The 18,248-nt window shown below is 49.4% G+C and overlaps 1 protein-coding gene across 5 annotated transcripts in view; it reads left to right on the forward strand.

The window, feature by feature from the left end:
• The window catches only part of LOC122542463 (GRAM domain-containing protein 2A-like), a 75,299-nt gene extending 58,675 nt beyond the window's left edge, over positions 1 to 16,624 (forward strand). For 3 of the 5 annotated variants that reach the window (XM_087982196.1, XM_087982197.1, XM_087982198.1), the window contains exons 8-12: positions 266 to 328; positions 599 to 758; positions 1,685 to 1,778; positions 5,862 to 5,969; positions 14,962 to 15,344. In XM_087982196.1, coding sequence (XP_087838322.1) covers positions 266 to 328; positions 599 to 758; positions 1,685 to 1,778; positions 5,862 to 5,969; positions 14,962 to 15,034 — 498 coding nt within the window. In that variant the 3' untranslated portion in view covers positions 15,035 to 15,344. The other 2 variants (XM_043680186.2, XM_087982199.1) reach the window with 2 other exon arrangements.
• Positions 16,625 to 18,248: the final 1,624 nt, after the last annotated feature.

Genomic DNA, 18,248 nt, shown 5'->3' on the forward strand with positions numbered 1-18,248 from the left:
AGAATGCTGCCAACTGCGTCACGGCTAACACCTCCGGTCTGGTTGGGGAGGTGAGTAGCGTCGAATGGGGGGGGGGTTAGCCAAATTTCAAGAACGGCAAACATGAGAATTCCTGGCAAGTGTAAAATTCTTGCCCAAAACAGTTGCGAAATCTCAATATTCCATATTGGAAAGTTGCATTAGCTGGAGCACAGTCTGGATTGTTAATGTGAAAGCTCTTTCCTCTTCCTACGATATGGTTCACTGTGTCATTCCTTCTCCTCAGCACGACAGTAAGAAGAGTTTGATTGTGAGTCTGTCTCCAGACACGTGTGATTCTCTACCCTTGGTAAGTCATGGTTTGGATGTTCATCATTCTTAACTAATTTCCCTCCGTAGTGCCTTGCCCTCCATTTCCCCGACTATCCCAACAAACTAGAGATTTAGTACTGATCCAACAGCAATAGCTTCCTTCTCCGTCAGAGGGGTTTGGGGAGGGGTGGGGTGTGTAAGTAATGATGGTGTGTAAGTAATGATAGTGTGTTAACCTGAACCCTGCACCTCCCCTGAGCCTGTGAGTGATTGCATGTGTGACATTGCTTTATCTGCCCTATCACAGGACGACTATAGGTTTCACTTGGATTTGAAGAGGAAACTGACCAATGGCTCCTCATCTTCACTGCCAGAGATTGAGTATCAGTCTATGCTGGGGAACTCCACCAGCAGCTTAAGTTCCCCAGAGGCCGAGAACTCCAGTTACCACAGTCAGACTTTTCACGGTTAGTTCTCCATGTTGATGGTGGTGTGGTGGGTAATGTCACTGCTCTCGCAATCCACAGCTCCAATGGAAGGCCAAATCCAACCATGGCAGATACTGACATTTGAATTCAATTAAAAATCCGAAGTTTAAACGTGACGGTTCTCACTTTTAAAAAAAAAACAAGAGCAATCTACTTCATTATCGCCACTCAGGGGAGGAAATCTGTCATCCTCACTTGGCATGGCCCACATATGACTCCAGACCTGGGCAGCTCTTAAATGGCCTAGAGTGTCACTCAGTTCCAGGGATGAACAAGTGTGCCCACATACCGTGAATGAATAAAAATGAAGTTATGGTGTATCACTGCCAACATTTCAGTGTGGGGTATTCTTGAGAAAATTAACTGTGGGTTTGTGTGGGGTGTTTATATTTCCTTATTCAACTTTAGACTTGAATTCTTCTTATCTGTCAGTCTTTTCCCCTTTTATACGGGGTTGCCATCACACTGTGTCATTACCCGTTATTTTTTGGGATTTCACAGCCAGCTCCAACTTTAATAACTTTCACTGAACCAATTATTCTTTCCTCCAGTTGGCTTTCTGCTAGTTATTTCTAGGATTTGTTGCCAATAGCTACCGAGTGACACTGTCATCCGATGCACAAATAAACACTAATTGAGAGTTGATAATAGAGGTAGACTGTGGGAGAGGATCATTCTGAGAGTTGGTTAGTGTTAATGTCACGTTTTACTGTGTACTCAGCAACAAATGGAGAATGTTTTCAACAATTTGGTAAATTGGGTTGACTGATCATATATAAGCAGTCGGCGATCGAGGAGCTTTGAGATTTGAGTTAAACTGAACAGCAGCATTAACTGGGCTTCTCCCCGACTCTCCTTCTCCTTAATCAAATTGCTCTTTAATTCTCTGCATTTTGTTTCTTCAGAAAGAGTGGTGAAGAAAGAAAAGCTATCAAAACTGGGCGCTGCTGAGGGGATTGGGAAAATGGAATATGGGATTCTCAGGATATTAATTGTTATGTAAGTATTGGACAGTATCTCCTGGCAAATGACATCTTCATTTGTTATGGGCAGTATTTAAAATCACCACCTCCCCCCCCCCCCCCCCCCCCCCCCCCCCCCCCACTCTCGCTGTACCCATAAATTGCCTCCTTTCGAAGCAATCGGGCATTCAACTAGATGAGCCTCCCAGATCGAGGACATAGAGTGCCCCCCCACCCCACCACCACCAACCACCCACAACAGTTGCTAGCCAATCAGAGGTTGGCAGCCCATCACTTCCTGGCAGTAGCTAGTTCTGAGGACCTGCCCAGTGGAGGCCCAGGATCAGCCAGGCCTCTGGGGTGTGATAGTGCGATGGGGATCGCTGCATGTGATTGATAGTAAGGGCAGGGCTTTGGCTTAAAGCCCCACCCCCACCCTCTACCCCTCACCCTTTGTGATGCCTGGCCCCTTGATCAGGCATTAAACAACATAAAAGCATAGAAAATAGGAGCAGGAGGAGGCCATTCAGCCCTTCCAGCCTGCTGCATTATGATATGGCTGATCATTCAACTCAATAATCTGTACCTACGTTTTCTCTACGTCCTTTGATCCCTTTAGTGCTGTAACCGACTCCTCCTTGAATTGACACAATGTTTTGGCCTAATCTGTTTTTAGTGGTGGTGAATTCCACATCTCACCACTCTCTGGGTGAAGACATATCTGCTCATTTCAGTCCAAAATAGTATATCCTTAGATTGCTCCCCCTGCCTCTGTGATCAGAAACCTCCAGCCTTCATCTACTCTGCGTAGCCGTGTTTGAGTTTGCTGGTTTCTATGGGATACCGCCCCCCCACTTCATTCATCTGAACTTCGGTGAATATAATCTTAATTGATTCAAGCTCTCCTCATACACCAGTCCTGCTGTCTCAGGAATCAGTCTGGGAAATCACTTTGGTAAGAGTAACAAAAAGATGGGGTACTGGGCTAATGGTCGGATACTTGGTAGTGTGGATGAGCAGAGGGATCTTGGTGTCCATGTACACAGATCTCTGAAAGTTGCCACCCAGGTAAATAGTGCGGTGAAGAAGGCATATGGTGTACTGGCTTTTATTGGTAGAGGAATTGAGTTCCGGAGCCCTGAGATCATGTTGTAGTTGTATAAGACTCTGGTGCGGCCGCATCTGGAGTATTGTGTGCAGTTTTGGTCGCCATACTATAGGAAGGATGTGGAGGCACTGGAACGGGTGCAGAGGAGGTTTACCGGGATGTTGCCTGGTATGGTAGGAAGATCGTATGAGGAAAGGCTGAGGCACTTGGGGTTGTTATCATTGGAGAAAAGAAGGTTTAGGGGTGACTTGATAGAGGTGTACACGATGATTAGGGGTTTAGATAGGGTTGACCGTGAGAACCTTTTTCCACGTATGGAGTCAGCTATTACAAGGGGGCATAGCTTTAAATTAAGGGGGGGTAGGTATAGTACAGATGTTAGGGGTAGATTCTTTACTCAGCGAGTCGTGAGTTCATGGAATGCCCTGCCAGTAGCAGTGGTGGACTCTCCCTCTTTATGGGCATTTAAACGGGCATTGGATAGGCATATGGAGGATAGTGGGCTAGTGTAGGTTAGGTGGGCTTGGATCGAGGGCCAAAGGGCCTGTACTGCGCTGTATTCTTCTATGTTCTAAATCTTTGCTGCAGTCCCTCTACAGCAAGAACATTATTTCTTAGATCAGGATACTCTAGGTGTGCTCTCGGGATGCCCAACAAGGAGCCTACCCATAAGCCCACAAGCTTCCTTCAGAACCTACACCCCCTACCATGTAAAAGGACAAGGGCACCATGTTCACCCGATTAGATAGTGTTGCCATGGGATACCCTCTCAGCCCGGCTCTTACTAACAGCTCCATTAACTACCTTGAGGAGCACATCCTGAATGGAATGGCCACACCATCCTGTCCCTTGTATATTTCTGATATGGAGCTGTCATATTTGACTCTGGAACTGCATTAATGAATGTCTTTACACTATTTAGGAAAGCTCATTCTGAGCTCAAATTTGCCATCAAAATTGAGCAATTGGACGAGTTCCCTTTCTTTGATGTATGAATTGAGAATTCTGCCACTGTCACTGGTCGAAGTAAACATTGAGATTTCTACAGCCTACAACATTAACCTCGTGGGCTCCTCATGTGGGCTTAATGTGAAGAGAGAGTTATCAGCACAGGCCTGTGTGATCATGGCTACCCTGATCAAACCGTCATTCACTATAGGCGGCACGGTGGCACAGGGGTTAGCACTGCTGCCTCACAGCACCAGAGACCCGGGTTCAATCCCAGCCTCGGGCGACTCTCTGTGTGGAGTTTGCACATTCTCCCCATGTCTGCGTGGGTTTCCTCCGGGTGCTCCGGTTTCCTCCCACAGCCCAAAGATGTGCAGGTCAGGTGAATTGGCCATGCTAAATTGCCCGTAGTGTTAGGTGCATTAGTCAGAGGGGGGTGGGCTACTCTTCGGAGGGTCAGTGTGGACTTGTTGGGCCAAAGGGCCTGTTTCCACACTGTAGGTAATACATCGCGCAAACTCATGAAAGGGCCCAAGGTCATGACTTTTAGCCCTGAACAGTACACCCAGTCCAACTCACATTTGCCAGTGTTTACCTATTATTTACTATCTATGCTACTTAACTGTGTGTTTCTCTGTATTGCTGTCAAGACAAAACTTCTCACTGTGCCTCGGTACATGTGACAATAAAGTCAATTCAATTCGAGGTGCCTCACACATTTGAGCAACAGGCGATGCTAGCTGTCTCACGCTGCTACTTTGTAAAACAAGTAAACAGTTTGCTCCACTAACAAAAGGGTGCTTTGATGAGCGCACAGATGACCGATGTGGGATGGAAGTATTGGTGCCAGTGTATCGATAGGTATGTAGGCCATACATCTCACAACAGGCAGACACTGCTGACCATGCAGAACTAGCCAGTGACTACAAATCTCAGAACACCATGTTCAACATCAGATATGATTCTACTATTGGACTCTAGTGGGCGGCACGGTGGCACAGTGGTTAGCACTGCTGCCTCACAGCGCCTGAGACCCGGGTTCAATTCCCGCCTCAGGCGACTGACTGTGTGGAGTTTGCACATTCTCCCCGTGTCTGCGTGGGTTTCCTCCGGGTGCTCCGGTTTCCTCCCACAGTCCAAAGATGTGCAGGTCAGGTGAATTGGCCATGCTAAATTGCCCGTAGTGTTAGGTAAGGGGTAAATGTCGGGGTATGGGTGGGTTTCGCTTCGGCGGGTCGGTGTGGACTTGTTGGGCCGAAGGGCCTGTTTCCACACTGTAATGTAATCTAATCTAATCTAATCTATTAGTGAAATTAACCCGACTGTGCTGGGAACCATACCATAAACCAATTTCAGATTCTCTCTCAGGAGCACAATGTGACGCAGTTGCACAGGCTAGAATCTACACACATTGAACTGAATTGACCTTACTGTCACGTGTACCGAGACACAGTGAAAAGCTTTGCCTTGCGAGCAATCCAGGCAGATCACAGAGTTAAGTAGCATAGATAGTAAATAATAGGTAAACAGCGGCAAAAACAAAAACACAGGTACAGGCGAGTGGTAAGAGTTTGAGAGTCCGTTCAGTATTCTAACAACAGTACGGTAGAAACTGTTTCAAAACTGTCTGTTTTGAAATTAGCCCACAGGACCCTGTTCAACATAGACCACAGGAATTTAACCAAACATTGCACCTTTATCGTTGAGAAAAAGGTTATGGAGACTGTCGTCGCCAGTTCATTTCCCATGGTAACACTCTGATGAATCAGAATCAATCTGCCTGATTTATTTCCAGCTAACTAAGATTGATAGTTAACAGTTCCTTTTCCATCTCCACGCTAACCGTGGTCAAACCATACAGCACCTTCTCGTCCTGCCTGATCAATTAGGTTTATTCCTTCGAAGGTTGGTTACTTGGCCGTAGTTCTGATGAGGGCAAGATCAAAAGCTTTGAGTTCCTTTAAAGCAAAGTTTGCTTTTCATTATAAAGTGAAAGAAGTTTTCAAACTTGAGTGTGGAATGTTGTGTTATATGTCAATTTGTGTCACTTGTCTGTTTTCCTAGAGTCATTATTCTATTGGCATCGTCGATTTACATGACATTCCGCGTTTATTCCCTGGAACAGCAGCTGGGACTACTGGGCGCAGCTTCCCAAACCCTGGCCCAGAACAGGTAAGCTCGGATTCAGACAGCACGGAAACAGACCCTTCAGTCTGACCAGTCCCATGCTGACCAGTCCCATGCTGACCCTAATCCCAAACTAAACTCCTCTCACTTACCAACTGTCTGAGGCATTGCCCAAATATTGCCCCAGTGGCTACCCTTCCTATTCACTCATTGGGCCAGTGCCTGACCATAGCCAGCCACAGGGAGCTGGTACACTACAGTCCTGTGACCGGGTAATGGTGCCATACTCTGTCACCAGGCAGTTGGTTTTGGTCAAATATGCAATATGGAGGGAGAGGGGATATGGTTCCCATTGGCTGTCTGTGCCACCTCTGATGCTCAGATTCCCATCTGGGATGTGGGATTGATGCCCAGACTAGTTATGGAAGCTGGTTGCCTGGTATAAAAAGCAGATGTTTCTGAAGAGTTTAGTGCAGACACTGGGGCTGCAGGGCCCTGAATGAAGTGTGGGTCACAGCTCTGACTGAGCCATCGCAGCAATAACCGGGTTTACCAGGAGCCCCTTACTCATCTACTCACTGCTCTCCCCACCCACCCACTCCCTCAGCCCCTCACCCCTCCCCCTCCCTCAGCCCCCCACCCACCCACTCCCTCAGCCCCACACCCACCCACTCCCTCAGCCCCTCACCCCTCCCCCTCCCTCAGCCCCTCACCCCTCCCCCTCCCTCAGCCCCCCACCCACCTCCTCCCTCAGCCTGCCACCCAGCCACTCCCTCAGCCCCCACACCCACTTACTCCCTCAGCCATCATCCCTCCCCCTCCCTCAGCCCCACACCCCTCCACTCCCTCAGCCCCACACTCCTCCCCTTCCTCAGCCCCACATCCCTCCCCTCCCTCAGCCCTACATTCCACACCCTCCCTCAGCCCCACACCCCACCTCCTCCCTCAGCCCCCCACCCACCTCCTCCCTCAGCCTGCCACCCACCCACTCCCTCAGCCCCACACCCACTTACTCCCTCAGCCCTCACCCCTCCACTCCCTCAGCCCCACACCCCTCCACTCCCTCAGCCCCACACTCCTCCCCTTCCTCAGCCCCACATCCCTCCCCTCCCTCAGCCCTACATTCCACCCCCTCCCTCAGCCCCACACCCCACCCCCTCCCTCAGCCCCCACCCTACCCTCCCTCAGCACCACACTGACACCCTCCCTCAGCCCCCACCCCTCCCCTCCCTCAGCCCCACACCGCCACCCTCCCTCAGCCCCCACCCCTCCCCTCCCTCAGCCCCACACCGCCACCCTCCCTCAGCCCCCACCCCTCCCCTCCCTCAGCCCCACACCCACACCCTCCCTCAGCCCCCACCCCTCCCCTCCCTAGCACCCACACCGACACCCTCCCTCAGCCCCACACCAACACCCTCCCTCAGCCCCCACCCTCCCCTCCCTTAGCCCCACACCCACACCCTCCCTCAGCCCCCACCCCTCCACTCCCTCAGCCCCACACCCACACCTTCCCTCAGCCCCCACACCTTCCCTCAGCCCCCACCCCTCCCCTCCCTAAGCACCACACCGACACCCTCCCTCAGCCCCACACCCACACCCTCCCTCAGCCCCCACCTTTCCCCTCCCTCAGCCCCACACCCCACCTCCTCCCTCAGCCCCCCACCCACCTCCTCCCTCAGCCTGCCACCCACCCACTCCCTCAGCCCCACACCCACTTACTCCCTCAGCCCTCACCCCTCCACTCCCTCAGCCCCACACCCCTCCACTCCCTCAGCCCCACACTCCTCCCCTTCCTCAGCCCCACATCCCTCCCCTCCCTCAGCCCTACATTCCACCCCCTCCCTCAGCCCCACACCCATCTCCTCCCTCAGCCCCACACCCACCTCCTCCCTCAGCCCCACACCCCTCCCCCTCCCTCAGCCCCACACCCCTCCCCCTCCCTCAGCCCCACACCCACCCCCTCCCTCAGCCCCACGCCCACCCCCTCCCTCAGCCCCACGCCCATCTCCTCCTTCAGCCCCACGCCCATCTCCTTCCTCAGCCCCACGCCCATCTCCTCCCTCAGCCCCACACCCACCCCCTCCCTCAGCCCCACACCCACCTCCCCCCTCAGCCCCACACGCCACCCCCTCCCTCAGACCCCACCCCTCCCCCAGACCCCACCCCTCCCCTCCCTCAGACCCCACCCCTCCCCTCCCTCAGCACCACACCGACACCCTCCCTTAGCCCCACACCCATACCCTCCCTCAGCCCCCACCCCTCCCCTCCCTTAGCCCCCACCCCTCCCCTCCCTTAGCCCCACACCCACCCATTCCCTCAGCCCCTCACCCACACCCTCCCTCAGCCCCCACCTCGCCCCTCCCTCAGCCCCACACCCCACCTCCCCCAGCCCTGACTCCACCCCCTCCCTCAGCCACGGTCCCACCCCCTCCCTCAGCCCCCACCCTTCCCCCCACTCTCTCTCTTGGACCCCATCCCACTCCCTCAATGCTCACACCGGGATTATGACCGTTTTCAAGCCTTGAAATGGTGTCTCCGTGGGAACCTGAGTTGTGAAACGTTGTCTTTGTGGCAGGGAGGTTTGAGTCATTGAATATTGGAGGGACAGAGGAGATCCTCATTTATTTCTCCACCCCGGAGGCACCCTGCCTTTACTCCTGATGAAGGGCTTTTGCCCGAAACATCGATTGTCCTGCTCCTCAGATGCTGCCTGACCTGCTGTGCTCTTCCAGCACCGCTCTAATCTAGAGACAGGAGGAGATCAGTCAGCCAGGGCCAGCCATTTTAAAAGAGCTGGCTACATGATCCCAGATTTCTCAAAACCCTGCAAATTATTCCTTCACTTCATCTCCACCTGTCCATTCAAAGTTTCAATCCGAATCTACTGGGGAGGTGTTGGCATTATTGCTGGAGTGTAAATCCAGAGGCTCAAGAATGTGCTGGGGACCCAGGGCCAAATGGCCGATGGTGGAAATTGAATGAAGAGTTTATGATGATCATGAACCTATTGCTGAGTGTCAGGAAAAACCCATCTGGTTCACAAACGTCCTTTCGGGAAGGAGTTGCCATCCCTACCTCTCCTTGCCGACATATGGCTCCAGACCCACAGCAATGTGGTTCACTCTTAACTGCCCTCTGGGCAATAAAGGCTGCCCCAGTCAGTGACGCACTCATTCCATCAATGAGTTAAAATGAACAATCGTCAATCGATGAACAATCTAATTCCCCCACTCACTCAGAGAATACATTCCAGATCCTACTCACTGTGTGAAGCAACTCACTGTTCACTTGTGGGCGGCACGGTGGCACAGTGGTTAGCACTGCTGCCTCACAGCGCCAGAGACCCGGGTTCAATTCCCGCCTCTGGCGACTGACTGTGTGGAGTTTGCACGTTCTCCCCGTGTCTGTGTGGGTTTCCTCCGGGTGCTCCGGTTTCCTCCCACAATCCAAAGATGTGCAGGTCAGGTGAATTGGCCATGCTAAATTGCCCGTAGTGTTAGGTAAGGGGTAAATGTAGGGGTATGGGTGGGTTTCGCTTCGGCGGGTCGGTGCGGACTTGTTGGGCCGAATGGCCTGTTTCCACACTGTAAGTAATCTAATCTAATTTCCTTTCCCGGTTGTTTTTATCAAGTGTTCAGGAGCTGAGTCCTCGTTATTGACCTGTATTTGAGAGAAAAGACTTTCTCCTTGCATGCTCTATTGAAACCCGCTGTATTTTGAATATTTCCATTGGTTCCTTTTCCCCTTCTGTGAAAAAGTATTTTCAATCTGGTCCAATCTCCCTGTAACTCCTGCTTGTAACCATTCTGGGTTACTGCCTCTGAATCCTCCCCAGACTCGAACATTCTTTAAGTGTGGTGCTTCGGACCATTCCAGAATATTCCGGCTGGGGCCTCACCAGAGATTAGCCTCCTTGTTTTTTGAACACAATCTCCCATTGACAAAGCAAAGTATTCCTATTTCCCTTCAAGGTTCAGTGAGCATACACAGCCTCTGCTGTCTGTCCCTTCAGGAAGGTTTATTGCCAAAAGCACAATGTGCATTACTCCATGTATTAAATCAGTGTGTTCCAGGAGACTGTTGATATTTCCTATTTTACACTGACGCCAATATTCTATGCACGAATTTTGAAATTGCAGTCTTGATAATCCAGGCCGTTCTGGTACAACAACAAACAGGATGGACCTAATTCTAATTGGTGAAGGACTCAGACTGTACCATTATGTTTCCTTTTGCCACTAATCCTTTCCTCCCATCCTTGGTCAGTCATGTGCTAGTGTTACCACTATCCCTTTCACATTATCTACTTTAATTTATAGAGCCACAGAGATGCACAGCACGGAAACAGACCCTTCGGTCCAACTCGTCCGTGCTGACCAGAATCACGTCCCAATCTGACAGTCCCATTTGCCAGCACTTGGCCCACATTCCTCTGAACCCTTCCCATTCATATACCCATCCAGTTGCCTTTTAAATAGTGTAATTGTACCAGCCTCCAGCACTTCCTCTAGCAGCTCATTCCAGACACACACCACCCTCTTCGTGAAAACCTTACCCCTCCAGTCCTGTTTAAATCTTAACCCATCCTTCCACTTCCTCATCCAAGTCATTTATGAAAATCACAAAGAGCAGAGGTCCCAGAACAGATCACTGCAGAACACCCACTGATCACTGAGTTCCAGGCTGAATACCTTCCATCTGCTACCACCCTCTGTCTTCTCTGGGTCAGCTAGTGCTGTATCCAGACAGGCAGAGTTGCCTGTATCCCACGCCTCCTTACTTTCTGAATGACCTACCATTGGGAATGTTATCAAATGCCTTGCTAAAATCCATTTACGCCACATCCTTCATCAATGTGTTTTGTCACATCCTCGAAAACTTCAGTAAGGCCTGTGAGACATGACCTGCCCCTCACAAAGCCGTGCTGACTATCTCTAATCAAACTCTGCTTTTCCAAGTCATCATAAATCCTGTCTCTCAAAATCCTCTCCAATAATTTGCCCACCACTGATGTTAGATTGACGGGTATACAATTCCCAAGGTTATCACTATTCCCTTTCTTGAACAAGGCAATAACGTTTGCCACCCTCCAATCATGTGGCACTAGTCCAGTGGACAGTGAGGACGATTGCCAAAGGCGCAGCAATCCTGTAATAACCTCGGGTATATCCCATCTGATCGATGAGACTATCCTGATGTTTGTCAAGATTTCCAGCACATCCCCTTCTTAACATCAACCTGGTCAAGCATATCAGCCTGTTTCACGCTGTCCTCACAAACGTCAAGGTCCCTCTCAGTAGTAAATACTGCAGCAAAGTATTCATTAAGGACCCCCCCCCTCCCCTCCCCACCTCCTCTGACTCCAGACACAAGCTCCCTCCACTGTCCCTGATCAGCCTGACCCTCACTCTGGCCATCCTCTTGTTCCTCATATAAATGTAGAATTTGATGCTGGAGATTAGAGACAAGATTAGAGTGTTGCTGGAAAAGCACAGCAGGTCAGGCAGCATCCGAGGAGCAGGACAATTGACGTTTTGGGCAAAAATCTGCAATCAGATTTGACCTTCCAAAATGAATCACTTCACACTTTTCCAGGTTGAACTCCATCTGCTGCTTATCAGCTCAGTTCTGCATCCTGTCAATGTCCCATTACAACCTACTACAGCCCTCCACACTTATCCACCACTCCACTAACCTTCATGTCATTGACAAACTTATTAACCCACCCTTCCACTTCCTCATCCTGTCCCGATGAAGGGCTTTTGCCCGAAACGTCGATTTTCCTGCTCCTCCGATGCTGCCTGAATTGCTGTGCTTTTCCAGCACCACTCTAATCTTGACTCTTCCTTAATCCTACCTGCTAAAGCTTTTTCATGTCCCCTGCTAGCTCTTATAGGTCCATTCTTCAGTTCTTTCCTGGCTACCCTGTAACCCTCTGGAGTCCTGTCTGATCTTCACCTCCTCAACCTTAAGTAAGCTTCCTTCTTCCTCTTGAAGGTGTTCACCCAAGGTTCCTTCACCCTACCATCCCTTCCTAACCCCAGTGGGATAAACCTATTCAGCACTCACAGCAAGTGCTCCCTAAACAACTTCCAAATTTCTGTTGTGTATTTCCCGGAGAACATCTGTTCCTAATTTAGGCGCCTCAGTTCCTGCCTAATAGCATTGTAATTCCCCCTCCCCCAATTAAATACTTTCCCGTGCCATCTTCCCCTATCCCTCTCCATGACTATAGTAAAGGGCAGGCAATTGTGATCACTATGCTCTCCCAGTGAGAGATCTGACACCTGGCCAATATGGCCTCCCCTCTAGTCAGCCTATCTACATATTGCATCAGGAACTGTTCCTGGACACATCTTGCAAAATCTGCTCTCTCCAAACTATTTGAATCAAGGCGTTTCCAATCAATATTAGGGTAGTTAAAGTCACCCATGACGACAACTCTGCTACTTCTGCACCTTTTCAAAATCTGTCTCCTAATGGCCACAACATCGTAGCTCCAAGTACTAACCCATGCTCGAAGTTCATCGCCCTTATTCCTGACACTCCTTTCTTTAAAATAGACACATTTCAACCCATCACACTGACTGTAACTTTGCCCTATCAACTGCCTGTCCTTTCTCACAGACTCTCTGCACGCTGTGTCTACCTGTACCGCAGTCACTCCATCCTCTGATCTGTAGCTCCTATTCCCATTCCCCTGCCAAACTGGTTTAAAGCCTCCTAAAGAGATCTAGTAAGCCTCCTGCCCAGGATATTAGTGCCCCTCCAGTTCAGGTTCAACCCATCCTCCTTGTACAGGTCCCACCTTCCCCAGAAGGTATCCCAATGATCCATACATCTGAAGCCCTACACCAGCCCTGCAGCCACATGTTCATCTGCACTTGCTCTCTGTTCCTGACCTCACTAGACTGAGGTCCTGAGATTATTACTCTGCTTGTTCTGCCTTTTAGATTAGATTAGATTACTTACAGTGTGGAAACAGGCCCTTTGGCCCAACAAGTCCACACCGACCCGCCGAAGCGTAACCCACCCATTCCCGTACATTTACCCCTTACCTAACACTACGGGCAATTTAGCATGGCCAATTCACCTGACCTGCACATCTTTGGACTGTGGGAGGAAACCCACGCAGACACGGGGAGAATGTGCAAACTCCACACAGTCAGTCGCCTGAGGCGGGAATTGAACTCGGGTCTCTGGCGCTGTGAGGCAGCAGTGCTAACCACTGTGCCACCGTGCCGCCTACCCTAACTTCCAACCTAACTCCCTATATTCACGTTTCAGGTCCTCTCACTATATCTCAAACCCTTCATCCTTGGCAACATCCTTGTAAATCTTTTCTGCACCCTCTCAAGTTTAACCATATCCTTCTTATAGAAGGGAAACCAGAATCGACCACAGTATTCTAATAGTGGCCTCACCAATGTCCTACACTCCATGTTTTGACCAATGAAGGTAAGCATGCCAAATGCCTCCTTCACCACCTGTCTACTTGGGACTCCATTTTCAAGGAATTATGAACTTGCACACACCGATCTCTTTATTCAGCCACACTTCCCAGGGCCGTACCATTAAGTATATGTCCTGCCCTAGTTTGCCTTACCAAAATGCAACACCTCACATTTCCCTAAATTAAACTCCACCTGCTACTCCTCAGCCCATTGACCCATCAGGCCACGTTATACTCTGAGATAATCTTCATCCCTGTCCACTACCACCAGCTATTTTTGTGTTATCTACAAACTTAGTAACCCTACTTCCTAGATTCATGATGGATATGTCTGTTATTTCATAATGTAGAAATTCACATAGCCAGCATCAGCTACCGTAGCTTCCTCAGCTGTGTGTGTGTGTGTGGGGCTTGCTCAGACAGGTGAGTCACCAATAGCTGGCCTTTAGCAGACATGCTGCCTCTCCCTTCAGAAGCTAGGCTTTTTTTTTTTCTTTCTCCTTCCATGGGATGTGGACATCACTGGCAGGGTCAGCACTTTTTGCCTGGTCCGAATTAGTCTTTCACCAAATGCCATTTCAATTAAGAATCAGCCACATTGCTGTAGGTCTGGAGTCACTGCTAGGCCAGATCAGGTAGAGATGGTAGATTTCTATCCCTGAAAGGAATGTTGCTAAAGTTTCATGGTCACTAAAATTGAATCTAGACGTCAATTCCAAGTTATTTATTAATTAGATTTGTGTTCCACCAGCTGCCAGGGTGGCCGGAGAAGACATTTCCTTAGAACAATCATAGAATCCCTACAGTGTGGAAACAGGCCCTTCGGCCCCACAAGTCCACACCGACTCTCCAAAACATAACCCACCCAGGCCCATTCCCCTACCCTATAACTTTACATTTACCCCTGACTAATGCACCTAACCTACACATCCCTGAACACTATGGGTAATTTAGCATGGCCAATTCACCCGAACCTGCACATCTTTGGACTGTGGGAGGAAACCCACGCAGGCACTGGGAGAATGTGCAGACTCCACACAGTCAGTCACCTGAGGCGGGAATCGAACCCAGGTCCCTAGTGCTGTGAGGCAGCAGTGCTAACCGCTGTGCCGCCCTCTGGATTACTGGCCCAATGACATTGGCACATTTTTGTTCTCCAAGTGAAAATTAATTTTGTGTCCCTGAGACTCCACTGATTGTCCCGCCGTTAGTTAGGTTTATCCCTGAAGCCTTTCTTTACAATCCCTCTGTTCTCCCAGCCATTGGAACGGAATGGAGTGGAAGCATGGCCATTGAACCGAAGGGGAGTCATTCTAATGGCATTCCAATGAACCACATCAACTCAGGATCACCACCCTCTGTAAATCAGTAACTGATTTGAACTCCCACAGTGAATGGTTATCATGAAGACAGCTCATCCCATCAGAGTGAGAGGGGATGCTGGCATCGTTGGCATTGACACAGGATATGTGCCAATCCCCTGAGGCTGATAATCCACGGGCATTTGGGTCACTTGATGCAGTAGCGTTTCAGAATCTGGGCGTTTGATTCTGTGTAACTAGTCGCATTCTCTGTTTAAATTAGATTAGATTCTTCGGCCCAACCAGTCCACACCGACCCTCCAAAAAGTAACCCACCCAGACCCATTTCCCTCTGACTAACGCACCTAACACTATGGGCACTTTAGCATGGGCCAATTCACCTGACCTGCACATCTTTGGACTGTGGGAGGAAACCCACACAGACACGGGGAGAATGTGCAAACTCCACACAGACAGTCGCCCGAGGCTGGAATCGAACCTGGGACCCTGGTGCTGTGAGGCAGCAGTGCTAACCACTGAGCCCACCGTGCTGCTCCGTGTTCATCTGTCATTACTTCCTTACTAATGCATTGCAATAATTTACTGGAATTGACCTTCTGAATCTCAGCTGCCCCACCACTGAGAGTACTCACTCTCCCATCTCACTATGTCCCAGGTAAACACATCGGTTGGAGACAGGGTGAAGCTGTTAGCTCAGCAAGGCTGTGGACTGGAGCAGCTTCGATAGCTTGCTCAGGCTCGCTGCACGGGAGGGGCTTCCATCTCCTGCATCTCTATTCGCACAGAGACCTGGACTGGCAGCTTTCCCACGGCACTGTGTGATACAACCTCACGGACAATGTGAAGCCTTCAATATGACGCAGCAGCTACACAAAATCAGCTTGATCTCAGGTGATTGAATATCTTTGCAAAGGGATTTCAGTCTGGGATTCTGCTACTTTCAAAAGATTGAGATTTGTCAGAGCTCACCTCTGTCATACTATTGTCCAAACCCAGTACTTGAGCTGGGACAGAGACATAGACATGGTCTTGATTTGAAATCGATTGGAAATTGGAAGGCAGTATTGAGAAGGCTAAAATCAGCTACTGATGTGAAGATGGCTCTAGTCTCACTGATTGAATACCTTCTTTGAATGGCAGGGACTCTGAAGGTATCTGAGGTGGTGGAAAAGTCCATCTCTTCAGAGAGACACTGTCACCAATGCCAGCAATTCTCCATAGGGCCTGGTCTGCACTTTAAAAGCTGCGTTTAAGTCACTGATACATTTATTTGCACAGACTAGAATCTGCCTCAACTTATTTATAACCGTCACACATCAGATATTGATCGAATAATATTGTACAGTCGAGCTTTCTTTCGAAGAAATCTTTGTGACAGCTTCAACAAGAAAACAATGTGCCTTTGGAATTGAATATAAACTATACAGTGGTGAAAAAGAGATGCAAAATGTCTCCACAGTATGAGTATTGGCGACGTGACGTGAAGAGAATGTTAGAACCAGATGGATTGGGCAGAGGGACGTTTGCCGGGGAGCATCAGAAAGCAGAGTGGCACAGCAGCAGGGCATTGGCTAGGAATGGCAAAGCTTGCTGGGAGACAGGAAGTCTGCACACGATAACCTTTCACTGGGAATAATGGGCAAAGTTCATTGATTGGATGGTGAGGAGGGTGAACGTGGGATGAAGTGAGGGCTGATGTGGACTGGTCTGTGCGGCTGCGCAATGTTACAGTAGAAGGTGACGAGATTTATGTTACATACATTTCTGAGCCATAGTGTAAATGGGGAGACAGTTAGAAGCTGGACACTTGAAACCGGAAGATGGCCAAATCTGATTACCATAAATGTTTCACGTTTTATTTGTCATTTCTCAACAGAGAAAGGTTCTGTGTGATTATTGCAATAAAGATAATGTATTTGTTCAGGAGATTTTCACAATGTTTCACTTTATTTATGCCAGCGTATTTTTCTTTTCCCGGGTAAGGTTTGGTTTCGGGTGTTGGTGAGGAACTGCTCCGCAGTAAACCCTGTAAGGAATTACATCCCAAACGGGCTTTCTTCACCTCCCAGTCCTCGCTTCTCCCATCTCCTTTGAAAGTTTGAACCCCTCTGTCTGATGACATGGGCTGCACTGAACGCTACAGATCTGCATCACAGGAAAAAGCTCTTCGGCCCATCACGTCTGTGCCAGTCAAAGACAACCACCTAACTATTCTAATCCCATTTTCCAGCCCGTGGCCTAAGACCTTGTGTGCCTTGGCATTGCAAGTACACATCGGGGTACTTTTTAGATGTTATGAGGTCTTCTGCCTTGAGGACCCACCAGCCTCTGGGGGAACAGCTGTTCCTCACATCCCCCGCAAACCTTGTGCCCCTGGCCTTAAATCTATGCCCCAGGTCATTGATCCATCCATCAAGGGGAAATGTCTCTTCCTGTCTTTGCTCCTTATCATTTATACACTCAATCATGTCCCCTCTCAATCTCCTCTGCTCTGCAACTCCAGTCTGTCCAATCTCCCTCCAGAACTTAATCTCTCCAGCCAAAACCACCTGATATGTCACCTCTGCACCCTCTCCAGTATTATGACGTCCCTCCTACAATGTGGATTCCAGAACTGTACACAATACTCCAGCTGTGGCCTAACAATCACTTCATGTAGTTCCAGCATAGCCTCCCGATCTCAAACTCTTATAAAGGCAAGTATACCATATGTCTGAAGTGTCCCTGAATAACCCCTACACCGTGATAGAGCTAGGCCCCAGACTGGGCCTTGAGAGGAAGCCAGTGCATAAGGATCCACCTTGTTTACCCTGAGGTTCAGACAGAGATACCTCCCTCGGCCTAGCTAAGGCCTCCATCTCCCATTTTTTGAGCTTGACTCTCTTATTAGAATGGGCTTTTATTATCTCCATTTCTATTTATTTTTCTAATCCTTTGACTAAAATGGACAACCTCACATTTATCTATTTTTAAACTTCATCTCCCAAATTTTGGCCCATTCACTTAAACAATCTATAAACATTTGTAAATTTCTTATTTCGTTAGATTAGATTAGATTACAGTGTGGAAACAGGCTCTTCGGCCCAACAAGTCCACACCAACCCGCAACCCACCCATACCCCTATATTTACCCCTTACCTAACACTATGGGCAATTTAGCATGGTCAATTCACCTGACCTGCACATCTTTGGACTGTGGGAGGAAACTGGAGCACCCGGAGGAAACCCACACTGACACGGGGAGAACATGCAAACTCCTCACAGACAGTTGCCCTAGGCTGGAATCGAACCCAGGTCCCTGGCGCTGTGAGGCAGCGGTGTTAACCGCTGAGTCACCTGTATTCAGGGATGCAGTTTAAAAGAAAGGTAAGTCAGTGTTGATCAAGGCAGATTTCAATCTGGGGTCCCTTGTAGCGACTGGGATTCTTCTAACAGGCAGGAGACCAGGAAAAGTCCCCTCATTTTCTTTGAACTGTGCATTGCGTTCTTTTGTACTCATTGGGGGTGAGAGGAAGCACTGATTTAACATCTCACCTGACAGATGGCATC

Source organism: Chiloscyllium plagiosum, unplaced genomic scaffold, assembly GCF_037043375.1.
Source record: "Chiloscyllium plagiosum isolate Xiang-an unplaced genomic scaffold, Cpla_swu_hap1 HiC_scaffold_42, whole genome shotgun sequence".
In the NCBI taxonomy this organism is placed as follows: Eukaryota; Metazoa; Chordata; class Chondrichthyes; order Orectolobiformes; family Hemiscylliidae; genus Chiloscyllium; species Chiloscyllium plagiosum.